A 21,490-nucleotide genomic window follows, 5' to 3' on the forward strand; every position below is an offset into this window, starting at 1 on the left:
CCCCTGCCCCGGTTCCTGTAGGCCTGTAGTGTCCACAGAAATGTTAGGTTGCTGTTTTTACGACGATATGGTTGAGGGCTCAGAGAGGAAGATTTTGGGGGCAGCTACTGTGGTCTCACATGTGGGGCGAGGTCTTCCTTAATGTGCTACTCATTGAACACGAGGGGCATCCACAGCAGAACAGAGGAACCACGGGAGAACTTGGCCTCTCACGATTCAGATTCTCGGGAATCCAGGTAGCTAGGGGCAGGCCCAAAGGTGGTGGGGTTGGAGATGTCATTTCCATCTGCCCCAGAGCAAGAAGGGCCCCTGCTCTGCACTGCTTCAGTCTGATCCCCTTGGATTGAATAGTAGCCCCCAAAAGGTGTGTTGAAATCTTAACCCCCAGTACCTCAGAAGGTGACCTTATTTGGAAATAAGGTTGTTGCAGATGTAATCAGTTCACGTGAGACACGGACACATGATGGGAGAGAGTCACGTGAACACAGAGACAGAGACCGGGGTGCTGCAGCCATAAGTCACAGAACACCACGGATTGCCGACAAGCCACCAGAGACTGGGAAGAGGCAAGGAAGGATTCTTCCCGTGGGTTTCACAGGGAACATGGCCTTGCTGGCACCTGGATTTTGGACTTCCAGCCTCCAGATCTGAGAGAGAGAGAGAGAAAAAAAAAATTTCTGTTGTCTTAAGTTACCCAGTTCATGGTACTTGATCCCAGAAGCCCTAGGAAATGCATTCACACTCCCAGACTGGACTCTGGGTTCTAGAACCCTGAATTCTGGTCCAACTGACACCATGCCCTCTTCCAAAGCCCGCAGGGGCCTCTTCTCCGGGTCCCTCTGCCCTGGGTCAACCTCTCTACCAGTGTGCGTGTCCTAGGTCCTCAGAATAGCCAAGGGGTGGTTACGAATGCAGGTCATGTGGATAGTTGGTTACGATATATGTGTGTGTGTGTGTGTAGATATATACTATTATTGGTTATTAGTGTAGGTGTGGTTGAAGATTATATGTCTGGGCTGGAGTGTCCACAGCCATATATGCGAGGGTGCTCGCACTGTTGGAGGATCAGGGGTGATCTGGGCAGAGAAGGGGTAGGTCAAGGCCTGCAGGTGGGGAGCCAGGAGCCAGTCCTCCCAAGCCACCATATTCTGACATTGATCTCTGAAGAGTCTGAAAAAAATCCTGCACTGGAACCTAGTCTTCTAGGTTGTTATGAAAGGGTATAAATGTCAAGGTGGGAGGATGGGACCTAATTTATTTAATAGTGTATTAGCTTGATTGACTAACGTAGAAGACTTTTGGACACATAGTCCATGAGCCTCCACTTGTCCTCTCGCCCAGGACGCTGGAGATGGAGTTGGCCTAAAAATGTGGAGGTGGGAACCAGGGAGTCCTAGTCCCTCTGGGTTGTGAGCTGCAGGACACAAGCGAGACCTGGAGAGCTGGAGCTGCAGCCCATGATGCGCTCTGAGGCTCTTGTCTTTGTGTTACTCCTCAGCTTTGAGGCCAGTCCTGCTGCAAAGTTCCAGCTGGTGGTAGAATTCAGCGGCATGGCAAAAGAAAAGGCCACTGTTGCAAAGGGAGCAGTGCCACCCTAAGGCCAGGTTAGGAATGGCAGCAAGAATCTCTGAGGGACCTCAAAGAGCCTGATGCACCAGACAGGTGTCCTTCCGGGTCCCACAGTCACAGCTACATTAGAGAGTCTACTTTTTGTTTTCTGACCCCAAATACCATTTTCCTCATAGAAGCTCCCTAGGGGACCCTTAGCTGTTTGCTAGTGGTGAAAATCAATCCTGGAGGTTTCCAAGGAATGCAGCCCCCAACTCCCCAACGGCCCCTGTGTCCCCCCTCTTCTCCTCATCGCCAGAGACCTGCCCACCACGCTGAACACCAACACAATTTAGAGATGAAAGAAGGGAATTAGCTATGAGGAGCTTAGGAGAGCTAATCTGGGGGCAGCTTCTGAAGCAGAGTTCACCGCTTGCGTGTGTAGGAGGTGGGGGTTAAATAGCTCTTTCCCCCTTCACTGAACATTATTTTAAATTGTACCAATTATAGATAAAACTGGATTAAGGGTGTGCAAAAATGTTAATGCCTATTTGTCATCTTCCCTGGCATCGCCCTTACATCAACCCCGACAGGTAGAGATTGTTACCACCCCCATTTTACAGACAAGGAAACCGAGGCATGGGAGAGATTAATGACCAGCTCAGGATCAGGGAGTAGTCAGGAAGCATTGCTGGATATGTCTGTGGTTTTTAAATTTTTCTTTTCATTGCACTGTCCTCCTGCAATCCCTGCACAGGGATGTGGGGTTCTTTTTTCTGCTACTTCTTAAAATATCTTTTACTACATTATTTAAGTGCAAAATCAATACGTAGTTTGTGTACCTAGGCAAATATCTCCAATACCACCTCCTGGGGTGAACAACATTAATGGTGTTGCAAGTTATTTTCCCCATGGAGATCCACATAGATGCAAATTTGGAAAAAAAGCATATAGAGGTTTCCCACCTCCATTTACAAAATTGAAATCAAAAGCAAAAATCACATTAGGTAACTAGTTTCTGACCTACTTTTTCAATTAACAATCGATGATGATCATTTTTACAAATAATATTCACCCATCTCACCCTTAATAGAAGTCCAAAATTTCATTGTACAATGAAATGTGCCCTAAGGTATTAAACCACTCCCCCATTGGTGGGCACCCAGATTGTCCCAGTGATTTTTGCTATTAGCAATAATATTGTGGGGCACCTGGGTGGCTCAGTCAGTTAAGGGTCTGACCCTTGGTTTCAGCTCAGGTCCTGATCTCAGGGTCATGGGATGAAGCCTTCTGCTCCTCCCCCCACCGACGCGATCTCTTACTCTTTCTCTCATAAATAAATAAATAAATAAAATCTTTTAAAAATAATGTTGTAATAAATATCTCTGTAAATATGCTCTCAGAAACCAAGGCTTCACTCTGGTGGGATATATTTCCAATGGGAAAATTATTAGCTCAAAGGGCACAAACATGAAAACTGGGAACAAGCTAAATTTCTAACAACAGAGAAATCGGTTAATGCCCACCCCAGCCAATGGAACATTGCCTACAAATAATGGTCAAGTTTTGTTGGTTTTGAAAAATGCCTAGGGATGCCTCGGTGGCTCAGGCGTTAAGCTTCTGCCTTCGGCTCAGGTCATGATCTCAGGGTCCTGGGATTGAGCCCCACATCGGGCTCTCTGCTCAGCTGGAAGCCTGCTTCTCCCTCCTGCCCTTGGTTGTGCTCTTTCTTGCGTGCTCTCTCTCTTTCTCTCAAATAAATAAATAAAGTCTTATAAAACAATTTGGAAATACTTATAAGAAGCTAGTTAGAGGGGCGCCTGGGTGGCTCAGTGGGTTAAGCCACTGCCTTCGGCTCAGGTCATGATCTTAGGGTCCTGGGATTGAGCCTCGCATCGGGCTCTCTGCTCAGCGGGGAGCCTGCTTCTCCCTCTTTCTCTGCCTGCCTCTCTGCCTACTTGTGATCTTTCTCTCTGTCAAATAAATAAATAAAATCTTAAAAAAAAAAAAAAGAAGCTAGTTAGACAAGAGCCATGTTCTAATCCAGCATATATAGTACTACCTTATTTTGTAAAAATATATGCATAGATTAAAAACAGAGAAAGGCAAACACTACAACACTAACGGCGGTTATTTCTCAGGGGTGGGGTCACAGATGACCTTTATTTTCTTGTTGCGCCTTGTCTGTTTCTCCTGTACGTTTTACAGGGATCACGTGCTGCATGTCTTCATGTGTTAGGCTCTCTGGGGTTGCAGGGGGGGCAGAGTCCAGCTCAGCTATGTCACCTGGCAGGAGTGAGATCATTGTAAGGCTCCCCAGGGGAGTGGGTGAGGATGCTGGGCATCTGGGACACTGGCCCCCTATTGAGGATAAATGGGGCTCTGCCAGCCTCCTAGGAGCAGGGGGTGAGCATCTCCTCACTCTGCACGGGCGCTGGGAGATCATGCATGATTCCTCCATGGCTTCTGCTTATGGAGCTCTTGGTTTCAGCTTCTCCCTGCCACCTGTGTTCCCCTTCTCTGAGGGTCTTGCACTTCCTTTTTTTTTTTTTTTTTTAAGATTTATTTTAGAGACAGAGAGAGCAAGAGGAGAAGCAAATGGGGCAGAGGGAGAGAGAGAACCCCAAGCAGACTCCAAGCAGAGTGCGGAGCCCAAGGTGGGGCTGGATCCCAGGACCACGAGATCACGACCTGAGCCAAAACCAAGAGTCACACACCTGACCAGCTGCACCCCCCAGGTGCCCCCCCTTCTTCTTCTCCTCCTCCTCCTTCTTCTTCTTTTAAGATTTTATTTTTGAGTAATCTCTACACCCAATGTGGGGCTCAAACTCACAACCCCGAGATCAAGAGTCAACTGAGCCAGACAGGCACGCCTCTTGCACTTCTTTCAAACCCTCCAAGAAAGTCTGCTTGGGTGGCTGGTGTTGGGAGCGCATGCTGGGCATAGCTCCAGGAGCAGGCCAGGTCCTGCGACACTGGTCCTGCAGATGGCTGCCTTTGTTGGAGACCCCTGGCCCAGCTGTCACAAAGATGGTGGGCTTACATTGTATATTACCTTGTCTATGACCACTGTAATGGCCCTGTTGGTCTCTAGAACTGCAGTGACAAAGTATGGAAACCTTAACAGAAATGGAATCCCGTTACAGTTGTGGGGCCAGAAGTCTGAGGAGACGGTTTCAGCAGGACTGCATTTTTTTTCTGAAGCCTGTGGGGGAGAGTCTGGTCCATGCCACTTTGAGTGGTTTCCTGGCAATCCTGAGAATTCCTTGGCTCAGAAAAGCATAACTATAACAGAAACCGTCCTCTCGTCTGGCATTCCCCCTGTGTGGGTGTTTGTATCCACATTCCTTCTTTTTATAAGAACACCAGTCCTTCTGGATTAGGAATTAGGAAGCATTGACATCGAACAGGACGGTCTGGGCCACTGTAAAATGCTAAGACTGGCCCGGCTGCTGATTTGGGAGCTGTTTAGAGCTTATCTCATCTTACTCCCTGCAAACTGACTAGTCCTTTAATATGTCATTATAAATGTATGACAGCGGGTAGTTTTGTTATTAAATACAATTAAAACTGACCTTGTGCTTTTTAAAGTTTAAGCCCTGCCTAAACCAAACCAAAGCACAGACAAGAAGACCACCTTGGCCTAAGGCAGGACCAGCCCCCCAGAGAGGATCTGCGGCACAAGGCTCCCATCTCTCTGAGTCCTGATCTGGGAAATCGCTCTGAGTAATCTCGCTGAATAACATTGTGGGGTAAATCAGCTTCCATCCTCCGGCCTGAGAACCCAGCCTCCATTTACGGTATTGTTCCCATGGGAAAACACATTCCAAATTCCAAACAACTGATTTGTACATGAACTTTCCCTCTGGAGGTTAGGAACTGCCAGAATGCGTTCTCCTGTGGCTCGGTCTCCTGATGGCTTCCCATGAGTCCAGTCCCCTGGCCCCCTCCTCATGTCCCATATGCACACTCTCCTTACACACACTCAGCCCTCCTATGGTGCCTCTCCCATGAAGCCTCAATCAGATCTCTCTTTCCTCCTTGAATCCCTGGATCCTTGGACCTGGGCTACGTAGCTTTCTGAGCTTTGCCTGGCTTGTAGAGAAACATCCACAAGTGTCCTGACCTCTTACAGAAGCTTAAGATCCTTGAGGATGAAATGGTATTTTCTTTATCGGCAGGATTAGCTCCCTGGGGGACTGTCATCTGGTGTCTCTAAGGAAAGCCAGCCCCTCCCCTCCACCTCCTGCCCCAGCAGATGGGAACAGGAACAGATTGGATCCCCAGGACTCGCATTGTAAGAACAGGTGCACTGGGTAGAAATCTCAGTTTGCAAACACAGGTGCCCATGGGGTTAGCTTCATTCTTCATAAATTCTGCTAAAATGGGGGGACAATTAATTGCAGTTCTCCTGCAGTTAAGATGAGTTCCGTACTCCCCTGCTCCCCTGCCTTTGTTGCACTCCTCCAGCCCCCAAATCTTAGACATGCCAAGTCATCTTGTTGGACAAATTCTACACAGTTCCTGCTGAGATGTCCACCCTCCCTGCCCCCCTGGTCCCTATGCCCCAGACTCTGCAAATTCCATCTAAATTAGGTCCTGGGCACCTGGGAGGCTCCGTTGGTTAAGTGACTGCCTTCGGCTCAGGTCAGGATCCTGGAGTCCCAGGGTCGAGTCCTGCATCGGGGCTCCCTGCTCAGCAGGGAGTCTGCTTCTCTCTCTGACCCTCCCCCATCTCGTGCCCTCTCTCTTCCTCTCTCTCATTCTCTCACTCAAATAAAGATTTTTTTTTTTTTAAAAAACTATAAACTAAGTCCTGCACCTAGATGCACTCTCTTGCCATCCTTCCCTGGGGTTGTGCATGAAGCTGTTTACGTTTGTCAGGGAGCCAGGCGAGGTCTGCATGCCTCCCGGGACCCCGGACTTCTCCCTCCTCCCAGACCTAGAGTCCATCCAAGGGGAGAGGGTGCCAAGCTGCTTTCACCTTTCTCCCAGATATTTTGTCTGCTCCAGGAAAGCCTCGCAACCTTGAGGACTTAGACCAGACCTATGGAGATAGTCCAGGCAGAGGGCTGGTATTAAGTGATTTTTGTTTTCTGCCCTGCAACAGAGATAACGAGCCCACTTCTCATACATTTGGAGGGATAGCAAAAAGTAACAAGATGAGGGGGAGGGAAAAAAAACTCATTGATAAATATATTGAAATATTTATCCCAACCTTGTAGATTGCACCTGACCTCAACTCTTCTGCCAATAGCAATCACGTCTTGATTTAGGGTACCAGGAATAGCTCAGGCAGGAAGGACGGCCACCTTCCTAGGGACTCTGTGTCTTACTGCTATTTGTCCCCAGCTCCACCACTCACTGTTTCTGGACAACCCTGATGGCATTTCGAAGAGCCCTGGGTTGCATCCCAATGGTCAGCCCAGGCACAGAAGCAGAGGGTGGCAAGCCCTGGAATGAGAGTGGGAAAACCAATGAGTCTGGGCAAGTTAAGAGAGAAGGGATACATTTCCAGGAGCGGAGCAAGCTGGAAGTCTTCCTGAAGGAGGTGGCATTCAGTGTAAGGATTTAGATGTATACATCAGAGGAAATAATCAAAAAAACTACAAGACAACCTATGGAATAGAAGAAGATATTTGCAAATGACATATCTGATAAAGGATTCATATCCAAAAATTAGAGAGAACTTATAAAACTCAACACTCCAAAAGCAAACAATCCAATTAAAAATGGGCGAAAGACATGAATAGACATTTTTTTAAAGAAGGCGTATAGATGGCCAATAGATGAAACAGGAGGCAGGTGCAGCGGGAGTGGCTGGCTGGGGAGTGGTGGGGGGCACGGTTTGCATGGCACTCTGAGTACTTGCTCCAAACCCAGCAGCTTTCCAATTTTTAAGCTAAAGTGCTGACCTTGTGAAGAGTCTGCAAGGAGTCTGCTTGAGATTCTCTCTCCCTCTCTCTCTGCCTCTCCCCACTCTCATGTGCTCCCTCTTTCTCTCAAATAAATAAAATAACGTGTGTATGCAAATGAGTTAACACCTGTAAAGTGTGTAGGCCGGTACCCGGCACATAGTAACAGCTCAGCAAATGTCAGCAATGTTGGTGACAATGGTGGTGATGAAAATGATGATGGGGTCCCCTACCAATGAAACATCCTAGGGGACCTCTGACCCCAACCTACCCCCACAGCCTCACCCCTCAATGCTGGACCCCAGCTATGTCTCTGATTCTAGGCAAGGGGAGATGCCTGTGTTCTTCCAGGTCTCAGATCACTTATTCTGTGACCCCGTCACTGCTGCCAAGCCCTATCCCTGCTTTTCTGTCCCTCAGGAGTAGCATCTGGGAGAGGCGAGCCCTGTTGATGGAGGCAGAGTGTTGTGCGTGGCCAGCAGAGCAGGCTGCGGACAGAGCTGCTTCCCCAGCAGGACACCAGCTCTTGCACCCACTCCACCTTCACTTGCTTCAGCTTTCTCCTCAGTGACCTCCTTTTCCCTTAGTGATGTCTCCCCAGAAGCCCTTACAGAGGACAGGCTTGACCCAGACCTCACAATGAATGGCCAAGGCTGGATTCAAGTTCAGCTAGTCTGACCTTGAACCACGGCACTAAAAACCACTGCAGTGGGTCCAGGAATCAAGGGAGTTCCAGGAGTCTTGAAACCTTAAGTGGTCTCGCCAGGTCAATGCTAATGAGCCTAGACAGAATTACCCTAAATATATCATCAATCAATTATAATAAACCAGAATTCAAGTCCAAACTTCAATTCCATTGCAAACCACTCCAAAACTTGGTTGACTTCAAACCCCCAACCTCGGGCACCAGGCTCGCTGGGTCAGTGCAGCATGCGACTCTTGATCTTGGGGTTGTAAGTTCAAGCCCCATATTGGGTGTAGAGATTACTTAGAAGATAAAATCTTTAAAAACAAAATAGAACAAAACAAAACCTACAACACTCATTATTTGCTTATGATTCTACAAGGTGGGCGGAGCTTGGCAGGAGATACTCATCTCTGCTTCATGTGGCATCATGACTGAGGCTGGGTACTCACTTGGCTGGGGGCTCAGCTGGGGCTGTCAGCCCAGGGACTGTCCTCCCGTGGTCTCCCCCCATAGCTAAGTCAAACAACCGCAGCATGACAGCTGGGCTCCAAGAGGGAGAACCCCAAGAGGACAAGCCCAGGGTGCAAGCACTTCTCATGCGTCTGCTGGCATCTTCTCTCTAATGTCCCATTGGCCAAGGCCCAGAGTCAGTGCAGGGGACAACACACTGGCATGAACACTGGAAGGTGTGGCTTACTGGGAGCCAGCAAAATGGCAGTCCACGTCCACTTACTTTCCCTAAGGTTCACCCCTTGTGGTCTTGACCCTCCCAAATCCTTGCTTTATCCACTTGCCTCTTTCTCCCCTCAGCCCTTGTTCCCTCTTCACTGAACTGCCCCTTTTCAGCCAACAAACCACTTGTGTCACAGCTGTCCCCAAACAGCTTCTCCCAGCCTTGCTTCCCCCTCTCGAGCGACAGCCCTGTCTCTCTCCATTCCTCCCCCTTTCTAAAGTCTTCAAAGAGCTGTTGATGAGGGGCACCTGGGTGGCTCAGTGGGTTAAAGCCTCTGTCTTCGGCTCGGGTCATGGTCCTGGGGTCCTGGGATCGAGCCCCGCATCGGGCTCTCTGCTCGGTGGGGAGCCTGCTTCCCCCTCTCTCTCTGTCTGCTTCTCTGCCTCCTTGTGATCTCTGTCTGTCAAACAAATGGATAAAAACTTAAAAAACAAAAAAGAGCTGTTGATGCTAGAAGCAGAAAAAAGTATCCTATAGTCAGTTTGCTAAATTTACTGAATATTCTGATTTACTCACATAAAAAATTTCTTTAATATCTTCAATGCATAAGAATATATACTTATGAATATATTAATACATGCATTCGATATCCCCTTCATGAATATAAGTGAAAGAAAAATATATTCATAGGAGGTTTAAACTATGCTATAGCCCTTAGCTTCTGGCAAATTGACGTTCCATTAAAAAATATACTCATGTTTTGTTGAGAAAACTTTCTTCAAAATTACTTTTTTTTTTTAAAAGATATTTATTTATTTATTTGATAGAGATCACAAGTAGGCAGAGAGGCAGGCAGAGAGAGAGGAAGGTAAGCAGGCTCCCCGCTGAACAGAGAACCCGACACAGGGCCTGATCTCAGGACCCTGGGATCACGACCTGAGCCGAAGGCAGAGGCCTCAACCCACTGAGCCACCCAGGCGCCCCCAAAATTACTTTTTTTAAATAAATTTGCCAAAATTGGTGCAAATCTCTCAACTGAAAAATCTGTCTATCCATCCTTTCATTCATCCTTTTATCCATCCATCCATCCAACAGATATTCTCTGAATGTCATTAGTGCACAGCATTTGGGACAAATGTGATCAAACACAGACTTGGCCCAGCCCTCATATATTTTACAATCTAGTAGGAGAGATAAATATGACTCCAACAATCACTTAAAAGAAACAGTGAGGGGCGCCTGGGTTCATTTGGTTAGGCAATTGCCTTCGACTCAAGTCATGATCCCAGGGTACTGGGATCGAGCCCCATGTCAGGCTCCCCACCCCCTGCTCATTTTCTCTCTCGCTCACTCAGTCTTTCTTTTTCAAATAAATAGATAAATCTTTTAAAAAATAAAAAATAAACAGTGAGATTTCAAGTATGATCAGTGCTACCAAGTCAAGGTACCATTATATTATATTATGGGGTTTGATCTGCCAGGTGAGGCTGGGGGGCTGTTCTCCTTAGGAAGGGCTGCTGGAGGCTAGAGATGATGGATAAGGGGTTAACTAGGTGAGGAGTAGCAAGTGGAGCTTCTAAGCAGAGGAGAAAGTCCTTGAGGTGGGAAGAAGCATGACAAGCACAAGTCCCAAAGTCTTCTTCAGTCTTCAGTAGCATCTCTACCTCTAATATCCCTTAGATGTGTTCCTCAGACACTGTTCACTGGCTGAGCCAACAGATGTTCTCAATTACTTCTTGCATTTTCCACTACAGAGGTAGTTAGAGGTGACCATGTGACATACTTCTGGCCAATGAGACACACATAGAAATGTCTGCTGAAGGCTCCTGGGAAGGCTTCTGCTTTCCTTTTCTTTATTTTTTTAAATATTTTTTTCAAAGATTTCATTTTTAAGTAATCGCTACACCCAAAACCCAAAGCGTGGCCCCACATTGGGTGTGGAACCTACTAAGAAATAAAATTTAAAAATTTTAAAAAGGGAGGGCATCTGGGTGGCTGGGTCAGTTAAGCCTTTGCCTTCGGCTGAGGTCATGATCTCAGGATCCAGAGATCGAAGCTCCCTGTTCAATGCAGATCTGCTTCTTCCTCTCCCTCTATCCCTCCCTCCCCAGGACCCACCCCCACCATGTGGTCTCTCTCAAGTAGATAAATAAAATCTTTAAAAATAAATAAATAAAAACTCTTCACCAGAACTCAGCACGTACAGATTAAAATCCAAACACTTAGAATAACATTCAAGACCATTTGCAGAATCAGAGACCCCAACTTGCTTTTCCAACCTCACTCCCTATTATTCTTCCTTCTCCTTCACCAACCCCACACTTGGCACCTTTCTCAGCTCCTAGCACGCCCTTTGGCATTTACCCCTTTGGCGTTTTGATCTCACACTCCCTTTGTTTGCAGTGTGTCTCCTGCTTTCTCTGCTTCCTTACACCACTTACACTTCAAGACCCCCGTGAAACAGCACTCACTGTGAGTTCTACTCTGACTGTCATCCCTAGGAAGGATCATTTGCTCCCTTCCTTATGCTGTAACAGCCTTTGATATAAACCTGGAGTAGAGAACACATCAAACCATCACCTATTATGTGTTCGTGTCTTTTCTCTTGGGCTGCAAACTTAACAGGGTCAGGAATTCTGTCTTCAAAGCCTTGCACATGGCAGATGTGAAATAAACGTTTGTTGTTTTTTTTCCCCCCGAAGGCCATATTTGACATGGAAAAATTCCCCCCAGTACCCATCAGGGGGCAGACATTCCCGTTTATTTTTAAATTCTCTCAAGGCCTTTTAAAGACTTAAAAATCTGTCTCACAATATAGATGTTAACAATACACTTATCCTTGTTAAATGGGATGCTGTCGGTGGCGGCTTATTGGCCTAAAACTTTGGTTTCAGACTCTTATAGGCATCAGAGCCCCCTGGAGGGCTTATTAAAACACAGATTTCTGGGCCCCATTCCTAGTTGATTTATTAAGTCAGGGTGGAGACCAAGAATTTGCACTTCTAACCAGTTTCCAGGTGATGTTGGTAGTGCTAGTCTGAGGACCACACTTCCACCACGGGTCCAGCTGGCCTGTGGAAATCCTTCTGAATCATGATGCCTTTCTCAAAATATCAGCTGCCCTCCCAGCCCGTTTTCTGCATCTTCATCTAAGTCACTGGTAAGAGGTTGAATAGGGTGAGACGGAGAACACAGCTTTGTAGCAAGAAACTTCAGGCTGGCCTGGATCCACTTGTTGGTCCTTGTAGGATATGACAAATTTCTATCATTGAGACAGCCAACAGCCATAATCCTCACCCTATGCCTTTACCCAACTTTCTGACTTTTGCCCCTGATGGGGCCGCAGGTGATGTATGTTATTGTTTTGACTTTGTATTTCTTCAATTTCTGATACATTTGAACATTTCTTTTTTTTTAAACATTTCTTTAATTTCTTCTTTTAATTAATTTAATTAATTTAAATTAATTTCTTTAATTTCTGAAAAAGATCTATTTACAACTTTTGCCCATTTATTCAAGTTCCTATAGGTTGTTGTTTTTTGTTTTTTGTTTTGTTTTGTTTTGTTTTTTTGAGAGAGAGCAGGCAAGCAGGAGGGGAGGGACAGAGGGAGAAAGGAGAGAATCCCAAGCAGGCTCCAGGCTCAGCACAGAGCCCAACTCATGCCTCCATCCCATGACCCTGACTGAGATCACAACCTGAGCAGAAACCAAGAGTCAGATGTTTAACTGACTGAGCCACCTAGGCAACCCAAGGTATGTTTTGGTTTTGTTTTGCAAATAGGTTAGACAGAAAGGGATTTATTGGAAGGATATAGAGGCGTGTCACACCTGGGAAAAGTGTTCATTGGCTGGCCATCTGAATCTGGTTCCACCCTAAAGCAATCAACTCTGGGCAGAAGGAGGGGGTCTATAAGAATATGGCAGCTTCCATGACCTCATGTGGTCAGAATATGACAGAAGAAAAGCCCGTCCTTCCTTCCTTCCTTCTGTCCTAACTCCCTTCTCAATTCATTTAAACTAGAAACAAAAACAAAACCAGCTCACCCATTCTGCCACCCCCCAGTTATAATTGTTATTGATCAGAGAATATAGTCTGTGTGAAACCAATTCTTTGGTGTTTATTAAAGCTTCATTTAAGGTCTGATACACAGGCAACATTTTGTAAACATCCCATATGTGCTTGAAAGTGCGTATGTGCCCATATGTGCGTACCCTCTGATTTGGGTTGTAGAGTTCTATATAATCTAATAGCCCAAGCTTTCCAATTTTGTGTTTTACATCTAGAATTCTACCCTTTTGTCAGAGTTGTTTCTGTGGGTCAGAAATGTAGGAGATTGGTTGGGTTGCTCTGGTTCATAATCTCTCCTAAGCTTGCAGTCATGATGCTTGCAGCCAGGACTGCTGTTGTCTGAAAGCTTGACAGGGCTGGAGGATCTGATTACAAGATTGTTCATTCCATGGCCATTGGCAGGAGGCCTCAGTTCTTTTCTGGCTGCTATTAGGAGGGCTAAGTTCCTCACTGCATAAACCTTGCCATGGGGCTTCTTGAGTGCCCTCATGATGTGGCTGATGACTTTCCCTAGAACAAGTGATTCGTGAAAGTGAGAGAAAGGAAGAACCCTTGGTGCTTTATGACTTAGTCCTGGAAGTTATACATGTCTCTTCCATTATAGCCTATTTATAAGAAGTGAATCAGGGCACCTGGGTGGCTCAGGGAATGGTGAAGAGGAGTGAGAGGTTCAGGCTTCCAGTAATGGAATGAGTAAGTCATGGGGATGAAAGGTATGGCATAGGGAATATAGTCAAAGGTATTAGAGTAGTGTTACATCGTGACAGATGGTAACTGTACTTGTGGTGAACATAGCATAACATACAGAGTTGTCAGATCACTATGTTGTCCACCTGAAACCAATGTAACATTGTGTGTCAACTCTACATCAATAAAAAACAAACAAACTCTTCCGTTTCATCCTCTTACTGATATAACGGGTTGCTCTATCCATAGGCTGATGTTCAGTCCTCCCAAGCTACCACCACACACATACTAGTTGGTCTTCCTTGGAGTGCTCATGGTTTTCAGGCCTGTGTCTCAAATTCAAGCTTCTCTCTGCTTCTTTCGCTTCTCTAGTGTTTACTTGGTGGACGGGAGCCCATGCTAGATTACTATTTCATGGGGAATCAGAAATTCTTCCCCCCCTATTTCTTTCCTCTGAATCTCTATAAAATAATGTGGGTAGATTAGATCAGGGTCATACACTGAAATGCCCTCTGGAGTAGAAGATTACAGTAATAAATGAAGCTGGCTAAGATTGAGGCAATAGGGAATGACGGCATCTGGGGTGAATTGGAGTGTGCGTGTACATGCTTTATCTGTTGAGGGTTGTGATGCTCATTGCCAGGCAACAATGTAGACTAATGTCATCATGAAGCCAGAAAGGCAGACTTAATGGGAAATTTCCCCATTTATTTAAAATGTCTGCGGGCTTAGGGGGTCTGGGTGGCTCAGTTGGTTGAGCATCCAACTCTCTCTCTCTCTCTTTTGTAAGATTTTATTTATTTGAAATAGAGAGAATGTGTGGTGGGAAGGGGTAGAGAGAGTGAGAGAGAGCAAGAGAGAGAGAGAGAGAGAAGCAGCAGGCTCCATGCTGAGCAAGAAGCCCACTCAGGGCTTCATCCCAGCACCAGAAGATCATGACCTGAGCCAAAGGCAGACACTAACTGACTGAGCCACCCAGGCACCCCAAGAATCCAACTCTTGATTTCAGCTCAGGTCATGATCTCCGGATGGTGAGATGGAGCCCCACACGGGACTCTGAGCTCAGTGGGGGAGTCCGCCTAAAGATTCTCTCCCTCTGCCACTCCTCCCATTCATGTTCTCTATTTCTCAAATAAATTAATAAATCTTAAAAAATAAAATGTGGGTGGGTTGAATTCAGTTGGGGGGGGGGTGTCACCAGTCTGCCACCCCTGGCATTTTAAACCCAAAAGGTTCTTTTCAGATTTAACAAGTCTTGGAGTCTAGAGCATTCCCCTAATTGAGTGACCTGCCAGAGTGAGAACTTCCTCAAAAATGGAAATGAGGCCTGTCTGGCATAACCTGTTCTTAACAAGCCCACACTAGAGCCTTGTCCAGTTCTCTAGCCTGCACTTCTTAGAATATTCTCGTTTTTCTTTTGGAAAGTCAAAACATTTGCCCATCTCCAGTCAGGTGGAGCCTTACCCATTCTTAAAAATTCCTCAAAGATTACAAACACTGCGGAGGCTTTGGAACTTAACCAGAGCGGCCCTTGTTGATTTTAGAAGTTAAAAAAAAAATTGTACTTTTTAAAAATAAGCCTCACCTCATTCTACACTTTAGTTTTCCCCAAACCCTCTTGTTGCAGAACTCCATCATCACTTAAACAATATTTGTCTTGACTCTCATGTTCAGACCAGTTTTGACCCCTTCTTCTCACACATACCCCCTTCCTCTACCCACATCAAATCAAGATGGAATCCTGTCATAGTTGTGTGATCTTAGGAAAATCACCCAAACTCTGCACCTCAGTTTCCCATCTATAAGATGGGAGAATTGTACTTGGTGGTCATAAGTCTACTTCTACAGAGAAGTTTTTGAGTTAGGGATCTCTTTGAGAATTGGTTAAAAACTATGGACCCCTGGGGCACCTGGCTGGCTCAGTCATGGGGCACACAACTCTTGATCTCAGAATTGTGACTTTGAGCTCCATATTGGGTGTAGAGATTATTTTTAAAAAATCTGTGGATCCTCATTTCAGAAGAAAATGATTACATAGCTTATGCTGGTTTACCTTGTTGTGTTTGCCAAGACCAGCACTCTGTTTTCTTTTGGGAGACATTTCTCCCCACTCCAACTATTTGGTTGTAGATGGGCTGCCAGTGAAAGTGTCCCCACACTCTACTCAGAAGAGTGAGCACATCAAGTCCTGTTGTGTTTTTATTTGTTTCTCTTCTTTTAAATGGAAACAGAAGGGAAGACTTCTCTTTGGTAGAAAGTCAAAGGTAAGAGTCCAGGTCCACCTGGGGCCATTTTCCTCCTTTGCAAAGAAAGCCCTTCTGTGTAGGCCATGGGGAAAAAGAGGCTCAGAGATTAGGGGACTGAGAAGAAGGGGACAGAGATTTTGCCTGGCATTTCAGTCCTGGATCTAGCTGTACCTGAAGCCCATTCTTACCCTTTCTATTATTTGGTTTAGTGAACCAATACATTCCTTTGTTTAGTTTAGTTTATGTGAGTTTGAGTTGACTGAAATGGCATTTACCGCAAAACTAGTCCTGGTCAGTATAGGTACAACTTTAACCTCTTTTATGCCATTGTTCCTTATTCTTTAATAGTGTTCCATTCCTTGTCTTCCCAACATCTAATTTCTTTTAAAGCACCTTTGAAATGTGTTACACAACTCCTTACATAAGTGCTCAGCTGGTTTTGCTGGAATTAAACAGAATTTTAGGGATGCCTAGGTGGCTCAGCGGGTTAAGGCCTCTGCCTTCAGCTCAGGTCATGGTCTCAGGGTCCTGGGATCGAGCCCCGCATTGGGCTCTCTGTTCAGTGAGAAGCCTGCTTCCTTCTCTCTCTCAGTCTGCCTCTCTGCCTACTTGTGATCTCTCTCTCCATCAAATAAATAATCTTTAAAAAAAATTTTAAAAAAAACAGAATTTTAGTTATTTTCTTATAGGTACTTCATGTTATCACTACTTCCCTTCTCTTAAGACTATATACCTTGGAGAACTAGGCCACTGATTTCTACCTTTTAAAAGTTCTGAAAAGTGCTCTGCACATAGTAGAAACTCACAAAATGCTGGCAGTTGTGATGACAGTCTGACCACATCACGAGAGAAGCCCACTGACCTCCTGCACTGCAACACTCTCAAACACACCAGGAATGCTGGCCTCACTGAGATCTTGAGTCACAGGGCCACAGAGAGCCTTCTGCCAGGAATCCTAGGGCCCAGCCTGGAAGCTGACAGTACAGGTAACTTCCCACAGAGTTCCTCTTACCCCTGGGAATTTCAGTCAGCCATGACTAAGGGAGACAGCAGCTTCTAGAACTTTCTAGAAACGGAGTCTCAGCAGTAAGAGCCTAAATACTGTCAAGAGTGGCCACAATTGCCATCTGTTTTTAACCCCCGGGGACTCCTGGCTTGGCTGGGACCCCTGAAGCCCTGGGAAGCTCCTAAAATTACTGCAGGGGAGCCGGGCACACACGCAGCACACCCAAGCTCTTACTTAAACCAGGGACCTTGTTCGCAGACAAACAGCAGGCTTGATTTATTTAGGTAATGACAATTTTTCAAACACAGTTTCTCAGGCACTGGATATGACAAGCACATTGGCTGTCGTAGCACCGGGGAGCTGGGGGAGGACGTGGGAGGGTGTGACAGCTACGACCAGGGAAGGGTTTGGACTCTGAGAGGAGGATCCTTTACCTCTAGAACCAGGCTTGGGTGGTAGGAGAGGCGGCGAGAAGACAGCAGGTCTGGTTGGCCGCTAGGGGGAGCTGGGGATGCAGGACACCTCAAATTTGAGCCCCGCATTTCCCCCACCGTCTCTCAATGGCCAGGGGTAGGGGCCACTTTTACCCGCAGAGACCAAGGCACGTGGGCAGCAGGGCCTGAGTGCGCCCAGACCTGCGCCTCCCAGTCGCGTGCTTTGGGCTTGTCCTGGCTTCCGCTACCAGGAAAAGTGGGGGAAGCTCTGCCCTGGCAGGGGTGGGGGTTGGGGTGGGGGTAAGCTCCAGCCGCCCCAGGGGTATCTCTGAGCATCATTATTCTGACCACTTCTGACCCCTTCTCCCAACAATGAGCTTGTTGTCTCTCCTCCAGGCAGGGGGAGACCCACTTCTGGACCAGAGCCACCTCCGTGTTTCCAGGTGAGTGGGCGTCCAGGAAGTACCCACCAAGTCGCCTGCGGCTGAATGAGTCACCTTACTGGGAAATTGGCAAAAAAATGTTATTTGCCGAAACCACAGAGACATTGTGCCCAGGACCTCGAAGTCTGTTTTTTCCGATGCTGCCCGAGTGTTGTCTGTCACTGGCAAGAGGACCCACCACAGAGGCCAAGGAAAGGATTCCTGCTCCTTAAAGAGCCCTTTGGCTCATTCTACATCAACAGAACCCATTGCTCCCCCTCTTTTTTCTTTTAAGGATTTAAGTAGTCTGGACCCCCAAAGCAGGACTCGAACTCACAACCCGGAAATCGAGAGTAGCGGGCTCCACCCACTGAACCAACTAGGTACCCTCCCCCCACCGCCCCACTGACTTTTTTTTTTTCTTTTTTTCCCCTCCCGTCCCCCACTGACTTCTTGATAAACGAGCATATACGGAGCCTCTGCTGGGTCAAGTAGCATTATTAAGTGTTCTGCACACAACAGATGGGTCTGTGGAATGAATATTTCAATGAGAAAATAAAAGGTCCAGTTAAATTAAATCCTTCATTTCCTTTTCTTCTTCCTCAAAGTTTTTCCTTCCTTCTTTCCTCCCTCCCGCCTTCCTTCCCTCTCTACCTCTCTCCTTCCCTATCTCTTTTTTCTCCTTCCCTCCTTCCTTTTCCACATATCATCCGATTCACCCTTTTAAAATGTACAATTTGATAGACTATAGGGGCACTGGGTTGACTTAGTAGGTTAAGCATCTGACCCTTGATTTCATCTCAGTCATGACCTCAGTGTGCTAAGATCGAGCCCCGTGTCAGACTCTGTGCTGACATGGAGCCTGCTTAAGATCCTCTCTCTCCCTCTCCCTCTGCACTTCCCAACACCCGCCCCCCATAATAAAAATAAAGTGTTCAATTTGGTAGACTGTAATGTATTCACAGAATTGTCCCAGAATCACCAGTCACTCATTCCAGAACATTTTTAGCACTCAAAAAAGAAACCCCTGACCCATGAGCCAGCACTCTCTACTCCTTCCTGCCTTCAGCTTCTGGAAACTACTATTTTCCATTTCTATGGATTTCTGGTTCTAAACATTTCATATGAATGGAACCATACAGTATGTGGCCTTTGGGGGGTGACTTTTTTTCACTTAATATATTTTCAAGGCTTGTCTGTGTTGAAGAATGCATTATTACTTCATTCCTTTCTGTTGGGGAATAGTATTTCATTGTAGGGATATACTACTTTGTTTATTCATCCATTAGTTGAGGGACATTTGGGCTGTTTCCACTTTCTGGCTACTTATGAAGAATGCTGTCATGAACATTAGTATGCATGTTTTTCAATAATATATGTTTTCATTTCTCTTGGGTATGTACTTAGGAGTAGATTTGTTGGGTCATACAATAACTCTATGCTTTATCTTTTGAGGAACTTCCAGACTGTTTTCCAAAGTGGCTGCCACCACTATTCATTCCCACAAGCAAAGTATGAGCATTCCAGTCTCTCCACATCCTCACTAACACTTTTTATTGTCTGCCTTTTTGGTTATAGCCATCCTACTGGGTGTGAAGTGGTATCATTGCAATTTTGATTTGCAGTTCTCTGATGGCTGATGATGGGCATCTTTTCATGTGCTTATTGGCCATTTGGGTGCCTTCTTTGGAGAAATATTGATTCAAATCCTTTGCTCATTTGCTAATTGGATTGTCTTTTTGTTGTTGAGTTAAAAGGGTTTTTTGTATTCTGGGGGCACCTGGCTGGCTCAGATGGTAGAGTATATGACTTTATCTCAAGGTTGTGAGTGTGAGCCCCACATTGGGTGTAGAGATTAAAAATTTAAAAAAAAAAGTTTTTTATATTCTGGATATTAGACTCTTATCAGGCATGTGATCTGCAAGTATTTTCTCTCATTCTGTGAGTTTTTTCACTTTTTTGAAAAATATTTTATTTTTTAATTTCACTTTTTTAAAATTTTTTAAAAAGATTTTACTTATTTATTTGATAAATTTTTTTTTTTTGAAAAATATTTTAAGTATTCTCCACACCCAGCATGGGGCTTGAACTCACAGCCCTGAGGTCAAGGGTCACACACTCCACCGACTGAACCAGCTAGGCTCCCCTCACTTTTTTGAGAGTGTTTTCTGAAGTACAGAAGTTTCTGGTTTTGATAAAGTCCAATTTTTCTATTTTTTTCATTGCTTGTGCTTTAAGTGTCATATGTGAGAAACCACTGCCTAACCCAAGTTCACAAAAATTTACAACTATGTTTTCACCTAAGAGTTTTATGATATTAGCTCTTCCATTTAGACTTTGATCCATTTTCAGTTAATTTTTGCATAGGGTATCAGGTAAGGGTCCAAACTAATTGTTTTGCATTTCAACCTGCTTTAGCGCCATTTGTTGAAAAGACTTTTCTTTCCCCCATGAAATGGTCTTGGCACCCTTGTTGAAAATCAATTGCCCATAAATATATTTCTGGACTCTCAGTTCTGTTCTCTTGGTTTATTTTACTTCATATAACACTCTTGAGGTCCATCCATGTTGCCAGGATGTCCTTTTTATGGCTGAATAATATTCCATTGTGTATACCTACACCACATTTTCTTTATCCATCCATCCATTGATGGACACTTAGATTGTTTCAATGTCTTGGCTATTGTGAATAATGCTACAGTGAACACGGGGAAGCAGATACCTCTCTGAGATAGTGACTTCATTTCCTTCGGATAAATACTCAGAAATGGAATCGTTGGATCATAGAGTAGTTCTGTTTTAAATTTTTTGAGGATCCTCCATATTGTTTTCATGGTGGCTGCACCAATTTACATTCTCACCAATAGTGCACTAGCGTCTCCTTCTCTTATAAGGGACCAACCCTATTGAATAAGACTCCCATCCTTATTACCTCATTCAACCTTAATTACTGTCTTACAAGCCCCACCGCTAAGCTAAACTGTACATCTAAAGCTTCAACATACGAATTTTGGGAGACACAAACATTCGGTCCCTAATATCACCTGTTTTCTTTTTACTTCTGTAATGTGACGACTAGAATGTTTAAGATTATGTACACCATTCACATATTATGTCTATCATCAGCACCAGTCTGGTTTTAAAAACTGAGAACCGACGGGAGGGGCGGGGCGGGCCTCTGTGTCGTGTCCCCGGTTCCGTAGGCGGCGGCGGCGGCGAGCACTCCAGCCGGCGGCGGGCACCGTGGCCCCGGGGAGCCGGGTGAAGAGCGGGTACACGAAGCGCCAACGGGAGCCGCGCTGGGAGGAGGACGGGCCGTGCCACCGCGAGCTGCAGCGCTACCGCCTGGGCCGCCGGCTGCGGGAGCAGGCGCACGCGCCCTGGCTCTCTGGCGACTGTGGCCGGTCCGGAGACTCGGACGACTCGTCGTCGGGAGCATGGGGCCCCGCGCCCCAGGGCGCCCCCCGCCTCGCCGCCCGCGGAGCCCGCGGCGCGGGAGGGGCCGGAACGGCGGGCGCGCGGGCCAGGGGAAGAGAGGGGCGCGGAGGCGGCGGAGGCCGAGGCCGAGGAGGCCCGGGAGGCGGAGGGCACAGACCACGCGGGCGCGGACAAGGCGGCGGCGGCTGCGGCTCTGCCAGCCCCGCCAGTGAAAGATATCAAAGAAAAACCTGAACAAGAGATCAGAACAGGGGCGCCTGGGTGGCTCGGTGGGTGAAGGCCTCTGCCTTCGGCTTGGGTCATGATCTCGGGGTCCTGGGATCGAGCCCCACATCGGGCTCTCTGCTCAGCGGGGAGCCTGCTT

At 46.4% G+C, this 21,490-nt stretch overlaps 1 protein-coding gene across 1 annotated transcript in view; it reads left to right on the forward strand.

Moving 5' to 3' along the window:
* The window catches only part of LOC123388107 (centriole, cilia and spindle-associated protein-like), a 29,140-nt gene extending 7,732 nt beyond the window's left edge, over positions 1-21,408 (forward strand). The window contains 3 exon segments of the mRNA XM_045067217.1: positions 17,663-17,709; positions 20,892-21,143; positions 21,145-21,408. Of these exon segments, the coding sequence (XP_044923152.1) occupies positions 17,663-17,709; positions 20,892-21,143; positions 21,145-21,403 (558 nt within the window). The 3' untranslated portion in view covers positions 21,404-21,408.
* The last annotated feature ends 82 nt before the right edge of the window (positions 21,409-21,490 follow it).

Source organism: Mustela putorius, unplaced genomic scaffold (genome assembly GCF_011764305.1).
Source record: "Mustela putorius furo isolate JIRA1106 unplaced genomic scaffold, ASM1176430v1.1 tig00003875_pilon_pilon_pilon, whole genome shotgun sequence".
Taxonomy (NCBI): domain Eukaryota; kingdom Metazoa; phylum Chordata; class Mammalia; order Carnivora; family Mustelidae; genus Mustela; species Mustela putorius.